Source organism: Chiloscyllium plagiosum, chromosome 23, assembly GCF_004010195.1.
Source record: "Chiloscyllium plagiosum isolate BGI_BamShark_2017 chromosome 23, ASM401019v2, whole genome shotgun sequence".
Lineage (NCBI taxonomy): Eukaryota > Metazoa > Chordata > Chondrichthyes > Orectolobiformes > Hemiscylliidae > Chiloscyllium > Chiloscyllium plagiosum.
This window is the reverse complement of record NC_057732.1, coordinates 2,767,405-2,777,888: the sequence shown is the minus strand read 5'-3', so window position 1 is coordinate 2,777,888 and position 10,484 is coordinate 2,767,405. Positions and strand designations below refer to the sequence as shown.

The following is a 10,484-nucleotide window of genomic DNA, read 5'->3' as shown; positions in this document are numbered from 1 at the left end:
GGAAACGGGGTAAAATATCTAGTGTCCTGCCCAGGGATTCACTGTAATCTACCCGGAAACAGGGTAAAATATCGCGTGTCCTGCCCAGGGAATCACGTTAATCCAGCAGGAATGGGGTAAAATATCTCGTGTCCTGCCCAGGGATTCACTGTAATCTACCTGGAAACAGGGTAAAATATCTCTTGTCCTGCCCAGGGATTCACTGTAATCTACCCGGAAACAGGGTAAAATATCTCTTGTCCTGCCCAGGGATTCACTGTAATCTACCCGGAAACAGGGTAAAATATCTCTTGTCCTGCCCAGGGATCACTCCAATCTCCCAGGAAATAGGGTAAAATATCTAGAGACGTGCCCAGGGATTCACTGTAATCTCCCCGGAAACAGGGTTAACTATCTCGTGTCCTGCCCAGAGATTCACTATAATCTGCCCGGAAACAGGGTAAAATATCTAGTGTCCTGCTCAGGGATACATACTGTAATCTACCAGGAAACAGGGTAAAATATCTCTTGTCCTGCCCAGGGATTCACTGTAATCTACCGGAAATGGGGTAAAATATCTCGTGTCCTGACAAGGGATTCACTGTAATCTACCGGGAAACAGGGTAAAATATCTAGTGTCCTGCCCAGGGATTCACTGTAATCTACCAGGAAACGGGGTAAAATATCTCGTGTCCTGCCCAGGGATTCACTGTAATCTACCAGGAATGGGGTAAAGTATCTCGTGTCCTGCCCAGGGATTCACTGTAATCTCCCAGGAAACAGGGTAAAATATCTAGTGTCCTGCCCAGGGATTCACTGTAATCTACCCGGAAACAGGGTAAAATATCGCGTGTCCTGCCCAGGGAATCACGTTAATCCAGCAGGAATGGGGTAAAATATCTAGTGTCCTGCCCAGGGATTCACTGTAATCTACCTGGAAACAGGGTAAAATATCTCATGTCCTGCCCGGGGATTCTCTGTAATCTTTGAGGAGAAAGTGAGGTCTGCAGATGCTGGAGATCAGAGCTGAAAATGTGATGCTGGAAAAGCGCAGCAGGTCAGGCAGCATCCAGGGAATAGGAGAATCGACATTTCGGGCATAAGCCTGAAGAATGGCTTATGCCCGAAACGTCGATTCTCCTGTTCCCTGGATGCTGCCTGACCTGCTGCGCTTTTCCAGCAACACATTTTCAGCTCATTCACTGTAATCTACCAGGAAACAGGGTAAAATATCTCGTATCCTGCCCAGGGATTCACTAATCTACCCAGAAACACAGTAAAATATCTCGTGTCCTGCCCTGGAATCACTGTAATCTACCTGGAAACGGTAAGATATCAAGCGTCCTGCCCAGGGAAACACTGTAACGTGCCTGCATACAGAGTAAAATATCTAATGTCCTCCCCAGGGATTCACTGTAATCTACCCGGAAACAGGGTAAAATATCGCGTGTCCTGACAAGGGATTCACTGTAATCTACCCAAAAACAGGGTAAAATATCTCGTGTCCTGCCCAGGGATTCACTAATCTCCCAGGAAACTGGGTAAAATATCTAGTGTCCTGCCCAGGGATTCACTAATCTCCCAGAAAACAGGGTAAAATATCTCGTGTCCTGCCAGGAGATTCACTAATCTACCTTGAAACAGGGTAAAATATCTAGTGTCCTGCCCAGGGATTCACTAATCTCCCAGAAAACAGGGTAAAATATCTCGTGTCCTGCCAGGAGATTCACTAATTTACCTTGAAACAGGGTAAAATATCTAGTGTCCTGCCCAGGGATTCACTGTAATCTACCAGGAAACAGGGTAACATATCTAGTGTCCTGCCCAGGGATTCACTGTAATCTACCCGGAAACAGGATAAAATATCTCGTGTCCTGCCCAGGGATTCACTGTAATCTACCCAGGAAACAGGGTAAAATATCTCGTGTCCTGCCCAGGAATTCACTGTAATCTACCCGGAAACAGGGTAAAATATCTAGTGTCCTGTCCAGGGGAATACAGTAATCTACCAGGAACCAAGGTAAAATAGCTAGTCCAGGACAAAGTTAAAAATCACACAACACCAGATTAGAGTCCAACAGTTTTAATTGGAAGGACATTCGCTTTCGGAGCTAGGTGGCACCACCTGATGAATGAGCAATGCTCCGAAAGCAAGTGTGCTTCCAATTACACCTGTTGGATTACAACCTGGTTTGTGTGATTTTTAACTTTGTACACCCCAGTCCAACACTGGCATCTCCAAATCATAGCCCAGGACACATCGTCATCCACATGGAAACATGGTAAAATATCAAAGGTTCTGCCGAGGGACACGTTGTACTCTAAGTGGAACAGGGTAAAATATGAAGTATCCCGTCCAAGGGAACACAGTAATCTGCCTGGAAACCTTTTGCCTGGAACGTCGATTTTCTTGCTCCTTGGATGCTGCCTGACCTGCTGTGCTTTTCCAGCACCACTGACATCTTGACTCTAATCTCCAGCATCTGCAGTCCTCACTTTCGCCTGAAATATCTAGTGTCCTGCCAAGGAAACACTGAAATCTAATGGAAACTGGGTAAAATATTCAGTGTCCTGCCCAGGGATGCATTATAATCTGCCTGGAAACTGGGTAAAATAACTAGTGTCTCGCCCAGGGACACACTGTAGTCTGCCTAGATTTAGACAATAGGCAAAAGGTGCAGGAGTAGGCCATTCTGCCCTTCGAGCCTGCACCACCATTCAATATGATCATGGCTGATACTCCTTAATTATCTTGTACCTGCCTTATCTCCATAACCCTTGATTCCACTATCCTTGAGAGCTCTATCCAACTCTTTCTTAAATGAAACCAGAGACTAGGCCTTCACTGCCCTCTGGGGCAGAGCAGTCCACACAGCCACCACTCTCTGGGTGAAGAAGTTTCTCCTCATCTCTGTCCTAAATGGTCTACCCCGCATTTTTAAGCTGTGTCCTCTGGTTCGGCACTCACCCATCAGTGGAAACACGTTTAGGGTAAATTATCCTGCGCCCAGCCCAGGGAAACACTGTAACCTGCCTGCATACAGGGTAAAATATCTAGTGTCCTGCCCAAGGGTTCACTGTAATCTACCTGGATACAAGGTAAATGATCCATTGTCTTGTTCAGAGATATTTCTTGAACAAATGCATAATTTCTAGAATCAAGAGGCACTAATTAAAAATTAAAGGGTTTCCACTTTAGTCCAAGATGAAGACAATTTCAGTTCCTCAAAGGATTGCGATTCTTTGATATTTGGCTATGAAAGCTGTGCCTTTGAGTATGTTTAAATCAGAGATTAACATCTTCCTGATTACCAATACTGGACAGGGTTATTGTGTTGGGGTGGGTAAAAGGTATTTAAGTATTCAATCAACCATGATAGTACGAATGTTGGAGGAGAAAGTGAGGACTGCAGATGCTGGAGATCAGAGCTGAAAATGTGTTGCTGGAAAAGCGCAGCAGGTCAGGCAGCATCCAAGGAGCAGGAGAATCGACGTTTCGGGCATGAGCCTTTCTTCAGGAAGAAGGGCTCATGCCCAAAACGTCAATTCTCCTGCTCCTTGGATGCTGCCTGACCTGCTGTGCTTTTCCAGCAACACATTTTCAGTATGAATGTTGGGGCAGGTTCAATGGGCTGAATGGCCTACTCCTCTTATATTTCTACCCACATTCAGTATCTGCTGTCCATTCCAGATTTATGTTGTAATCCAACTGGTCACATGACAAAATACCCAGTATGCTTTCCATGGGCTGACTGTTAACAAAAATCAGGAAAGTATCAATTTTGAGTAGTTTCATGAAGGGTTTCTCTCTGTCAGCTCTCGTGTGTTATCTTAAGCAATCCTACAGTGCTCACCTCACAGTCTATGTTACATGCCCCACCAGCACAATGCTCACGTGGTCAAGTGATGGATGGAAGTACTCAACAAATCCAGGTAGATTGCTGCAAACACAGCACTCTGTCAGCTAGAATAACCCCTTCATTGTACACACAGTTAGAGGAAAACAAAAAAAGGGCACATCATGGCATGGGTAAGACTTTGCTGGAAATAGGATCTCACAATTGTGAATCATCACCTTTCTGACTGACTGTAGTAGTAACTGCAGCTGCAATTGTGAAGGTACAGAGTCCACCTGGCCTCAGTACCGTACCATGTTAGAACCCTGTATAAGGGAGTGCTATTTCTTGCCAAATGCCCAGCACAGCCTTATATCCTGTCATTGTTCAATATGAAAGCATCACGTTCATGTTATCTTTTATTAAACACCAGGAAAAATGAAGAATGAGCAAGCATAAAATAAAGAAGGGCTACTTGCCTTGTCAGCAACAACAGATATACCGTCAACAAACGATGACTTGCCCAACTCCGATCTGGGAGAGACTAAGGCATAGGAGGCTGAGGGGTGACCTTTTGGAAGTTTATAAAATAATGATAGGTTTATATAGGGTTAATGGTAGTTGTCTTTTCCCTAGGGTGAGGGATTTCAAGATCTAGGGGCACATTTTTAAGATGAGAGAAGAGAGATTTATAAAAAGATACGTAGGCATATTTTTTACATAGAGGGTGGTTCACATGTGGAATGAACTTCCTGAGGAAGTGGTGGATGTGGGTACAATTACAACATTTAAAAGACGTTAGGATAAGTACTTGAATAGGAATGGTTTGGAAGAATATAGGCCAGGAGCAGCAGGTGGGACTAGTTTAGTTTAGGATTATGTTTGGCATTGACTGGTTGGACCAAAGGGCCTAGCTCCATGCTGTATGAATCTATCTGCTTGTTGCATCTGAAGCTGCACCACTCCATAATGGTGGTTAGCACTGCTGCCTCACAGCGCCAGAGACCCGGGTTCAATTCCCGCCTCAGGCGACTGACTGTGTGGAGTTTGCACATTCTCCCCGTGTCTGCGTGGGTTTCCTCCGGGTGCTCCGGTTTCCTCCCACAGTCCAAAGATGTGCAGGTCAGGTGAATTGGCCATGCTAAATTGCCCATAGTGTTAGGTATGGGGTAAATGTAGGAGTATGGGTGGGTGGTGGGGCGGTGTGGACTTGTTGGGCCGAAGGGCCTGTTTCCACACTGTAAGTAATCTAATCTAATCTAATAATGGTGAAGGTGAGATTCTTCTTGCACAATGTCCTCATTTCCTTCACTGCATTGCCTCTCTCCCTGCGACAGCAAGAAATGATCTTGGATTAGAAGATGCATTCACATGGGTAGAGCCAAGAAATAGCAAGGGTGAGTTTAATTTTCAGGTAAATTTTGAAAACCAAATTGGCAAAGGTAGCATTAGGGAAGAATTCATGGAGTGTGTTTCCTGGAACAATATGCCATGGATCCAAGCAGGGAGCAGACTATTTTGGATCTGGTAATGTGCAAGAAGGCATGTTTAATAATAGCACTCAGTGAAAATGATCCCTGAGGAAACAGTGACCAGCACATGGTAGAATTTAGCATTCAGTTTGAAAGTAAGAAATGTTGGTTAGAAACAATTTACTAAACTTAAATAAGAATAATTGCAAAGGAATGAGTAAAGAGTTGGTTTGAGTGGACATGGAAAGGAAGTTAATAATAAAAAAAAGACAAACACTGGCAGACATTTAAGAAACAGTTCATGATTTACAGAGAGCTGACAAAGACTGATTATAGGAAGGGGATAAACCAACCATAGTTAATCAGGGAAGTTAATCAAACTGAAAGAAAAACAACAAACAATGTGGTAAAGATTAATGGTAAGCCAGACGATTGGGAAAGTTTTAAAAAAACAACAGAAGATGACCAAAAAATAACACAGAGGGAGAAATTAAGCTTTGGGAGCAAGTTTACAGGCAATATAAAAAAACCGAGAGGCCAAATTGAACATTGAGAGAATAAAACTGAGGAAATAATAACCGGAAACTAGGAAAAGGACTTGAAGAAATAACTTAAACTGGTCTTTGTGGTTGAGGACATTAACATCATTCCAAAAATACTGAATAATCAAGGACAAAATGTGGGAAACAGGTGGGAAATAGAAACAATAACTAACACTCGAGAAAAAGTAATAGAGTAAATAATGGAGCTAAAGGCAGACAGTAGAATGCTTCAGCACAGAGAGCTGTTCAGGCTGGATCATTAAGTATATTCAAGGATGAGATAGATTTTTAATCAGTAAAGGAATCACAGAGTCACAGCAGACTCTTCAATCCAACTCATCCATGCCGACCAGATATCCTGTATAAATCTAGCCCCATTTGCCAGCATTTGTCCCATATCCCTCTATACCCTTCCTATTCACATAGCATCCAGGTGTGTTTTAAACTGTTGTAGTTGTACCAGCCTCCACCACTTCCTCTGGCAGCTCATTCCATACACGCACCACTCTCTGTGTGAAAAAGTTGCCCCTTAGGTCCCTTTTAAACTTTCCCCTCTCACCTTAATCCTATGCCCTAGTTTTGGACTCGCCCACCCCGGGGACAGGACCATGCCTACTTACCTTATCCATGCCCCTCATGATTTTATAAATTTTTTTCTGGTCATCCCTCAGCCTCTGATGCTCCAGGGAAAATAGCGCCAGTTTTTTCAGCCTCTCCCCATAGCTCAAACCCGCCAACCCTGGCAACATTCTTGTTAATCCTTTTTGAACCCTTTCAAGTTTCACAACAACCTTCCTATATATCAAGGAGACCTTGCGCGCAATACTCCAAAAATGGCTGAACCAATATTCTGTCTACCTAGGGAAGTCTCCTATCTACCTACAACTCCATTTTCAAGGAACTATGAACCTGAACTCTGAGGTCTCTTTTTTTCAGCAACACTCTCCAAGACTTTACCATTAAGTGAACAACCTTCCTATAAATTAAGGAGACCTTGTGCGCAATACTCCAAAAATGGCTGAACCAATATTCTGTACAGCCACCAATATGACCTCCCAACTCCTATACCCAATGCACTGACCAATGAAGGAAAGCATATCAAGCATCTTTTTTCACTCTCCTATCTACCTACAACTCCATTTTCAAGGAACTATGAACCTGAACTCTGAGGTCTCTTTTTTTCAGCAACACTCTCCAAGACTTTACCATTAAGTGTATAAGTTCTGCTCTAATTTGTTTTACCAAAATGCAGGACCTCACATTTATCTAAGTCAAACTCCATCTGCCACTCCTCGGCCCATTGGCCCATCTGATCAAGATCCAGTTGTAATCTGAGATAACCTTCTTCGCTGTCCACTACACCTCCAGTTTTCATGTCATCTGCAAACTCACTAACTATACCTCCTATGTTCACATCCAAACCATTTATATAAATGACAGACAGCAGTGGACCCAGCACCAATCCTTGTAGCACACCACTGGTCACAGGCCTCCAGTCTGAAAAGCAACCGTCTACGACCACCCTCTGTCTTCTATCTTCAAGCCAGTTCTGTATCCAAATAGCTAGTTCTCCCTCTACTTTGTGTAATCTACCCTTGCTAAGCAGTCGACCATGGGGAACCTTGTTGAATGCCTTACTGAAGTCCATATAGATCACATCCACCACTCTGCCCTCATCAATCTTCTTTGTTACTTCTTCAAAAAACTCAATCATATTACTGAGACATGATTTCCCACAAAGCCATGTTGACTAGCCCTAATCAGTCCTTGCTTTCCAAATACATGTAAATCCTGTTCCTCAGGATACCCTCCAACAACTTCCCCACTACTGACGTCAGGCTCATCTGTCTATAGTTCCCTGGCTTTTCCTTACCACCTTTCTTAAACAGTGGCACCACGTTAGCCAATCTCCAGTCTTCCGGCACCTCACCTGTGACTATCGATGATAGAAATATCAAGGATAATGGGAAAAGATAGGGAAATGGAATTCAGGAGTATCGGATCCGCCATGATTTCATTGAATGATAGAGCATACCTTGAATGACAATGCAGGATCAGCAATCGGTGGTGACTCCAGTGACCAGAGTGGGTACACCAGCGAGCAGCGGCCCAGAGATGAGGAGGTTGTAGCCAGTGGTCAGACCACGCTGCACTTGTTTGCTGCAGAGAGCCTTTGGTGACAGACTGTGATGTTTATCGTTTCAACTTCTTGCTTTTCTGACGTGATTATATTGTGTATAACTGTAATGTAACTTGTTTTTCATTTCTCTGTTCTGTAACTAAGGGGTGTGCCGAGGTACCTTTATACCTAAGATGCTGCTGTAAGTGGCAACTTATAAACTTTTCAATGTATTCATTTGCATACATGCGACGATAAAGCTAATTCAATCTAATTCAGGCTTGATGGGCTGAATGGCCTACTTCTGCTCCTACACTTTATGGTCTTATAACCTGGTGGCAAAACAGAATTACTGTGAGCCCGTAAAGAGCTTGTAGAAATACTGAAGCAGTCCAAGTGCATTAAATACTGGTGTAGCCAGCAACAACCACATCCCATGAATGAATAAAAAAAATTCTGAATAAGATGACAATGTGCAAGAAAGTAAATCAGAGATACAGTGAGCCTCCAAGCAAGCACTGAAAAGGCAGAATTGTGGAAGAATGGTTTTAAAGTCACTGGTTTATTAGATTGCTGCATGTTATGAAGAGCATCAGACACTTATGGCAAACATTGTTTGAACAAGCAGCAATTGAAGCAATTAATTTCAGGGGGTTAGTTACCTCTGTTGGCTGGATGGCTGGTTTCTAATGTGGAGTAACACCAATAGCATGAGTTTGATTCCTGTACTGGCTGAAGGTCACCAAGCTTCAGGAACTATGACTTTTAACTGATAAGTCAGTGAACTTTTATTAGCAAACCAGATACTATCTGTCTCTTGAAACCAATAGAAGCATCTGGAGAAAGATGATTGAGCAGCAATGGTCTGACCAGCCTAAGAATCAGAAGGATTATTTCATCAACCTGTCAATAGGAGCCAGTGAACTGCCTTCAGCTTTCCTTCATCTATAACCTATTTTACCTTTATTTGTCCGTGTGTATGAGTGTATTCAGTCGTTTATAGGGGGTTTAGAGTTTTAATTTGAAGCGTTAAATGTTAATGATTTATAACTGTCTACCATAGTTAGAATTTAACTATTTGTAATAAACAGTAATTATTACAGTGGGAATGCTCTCTCCAAAATAAGCTTTTGGGAGGAAATTTGCAACTGGATCCAACTGCCCTACACCAACATCATTAGTGCAGTCACTGGAGTCAGGCAGAGCTGCCCATTCTCTCCTGCCTTGTGTGTGTGTTGTATTTTACTGTGTCCATTAGTAAGGATGTGAGCCTGAGAGGGGTGACTATTCCAGGCAGTGAGGGCCTGCAGGTCAAAGCCTCCCTGTACATGGACATCGTTGCTGTTTATTGCTCAGGTCTGCTTTCAGCACACAGACTCATGAGCATCTGTGACCAGTTCAAACTGGCCTCAGGAGCCAAGGTAAACCAAGGCAGGAGTGAGGCCGTATACACACTGTGCTGAGATATAACAGCCAGTGCAGACACACACACTGTGCTGAGATATAACAGCCAGTGCAGACACACACACTATACTGAGATATAACAGTCAGTGTTGACATACAGTATTGAGATATAACAGTCAGTGCAGACACACTGCATTGAGATATAATAGTCAGTTCAAATACACGCTTTACTGAGATACAACAGTCAGTGCAGACACACACAGTCCTGTTCAGTCTGCGTCAATCAGTCAAGTCACTTTGAGTTGGATGTCTGCTTCTTTGTTCCGTTAATTATTACCTTTATTCCGAGATATTTTTCTTTTAAACAACACTTTGCTGCTGGAGCCCTTCACAATATTTAGATGAAAATTTCTGACCTGTGGGCTCTCCGCACAAGCTTCACTGTGCCTGGAACAGAAGCTGGTGCCTGGGAAACTGTGAAAGAGAATAAGGAGAAAGTTCAGGGAGAAAGCAGTGTTCTCATCATCAGGGAGGGAGTAAGAGGGACTGAGAGAGTGAAGGACTGAGATAGGGAGCGACTAAGAGAGAGACTGAGTGTGAGGGAGAGGCTGAGGCTCTGAGGGAGATAGTGAGTGAGAGGGTCTGAGGGAGTGAGGGGGAGGGTGTAGGTCTGAGGGTGTGGTAAGGTGAGGGGGGATTTGAGGGTGTGAGGGTTTGACGGGTGAGGAAGTGGAGTGTTTGAGAAGTTGAGATTTTGAGCGTTTTGGAGTTCGAGGGAGTGAAGGTGTAGCTGGGTATCCTTGTGGGAGCTCGGCCTCCTCTGCTTTCCCCTACCTCCTCTCACCCTCTCCCTGTCCTCACCATGCCGAGCCAGTGCAGGTTATTGGTGAGGAATGCGGCCCAGCTGGTGCAGGTCAGTGACAGTGGGGCCCAGTACCTGGGCAAGGCCGAGATGCAGAGACTGGTCGTGATCACTGGGGCCAGCATTGTCATCAACAGGTAAGAGCTTGCTCAAATTCACCCTCCCCTCACATGTACACACACACACTCAATCCCTTGCACACACTCACACTCACTTTACACACACTCATACTACTTGCGTGCGCACACACACACACTCTCTCAACCCCTC

General features: G+C 44.0%; 1 protein-coding gene across 3 annotated transcripts in view; it reads left to right on the top strand.

Annotated features, from left to right (window-relative positions):
• Nucleotides 1–10,071: 10,071 nt before the first annotated feature.
• Nucleotides 10,072–10,484, top strand: part of amdhd1 (amidohydrolase domain containing 1) — a 44,296-nt gene continuing 43,883 nt past the window's right edge. For all 3 annotated transcript variants that reach the window (XM_043713302.1, XM_043713300.1, XM_043713301.1), the window contains exon 1: nt 10,072–10,351. In XM_043713302.1, coding sequence (XP_043569237.1) covers nt 10,215–10,351 — 137 coding nt within the window. In that variant the 5' untranslated portion in view covers nt 10,072–10,214. The remainder of the gene's footprint in view (nt 10,352–10,484) is intronic.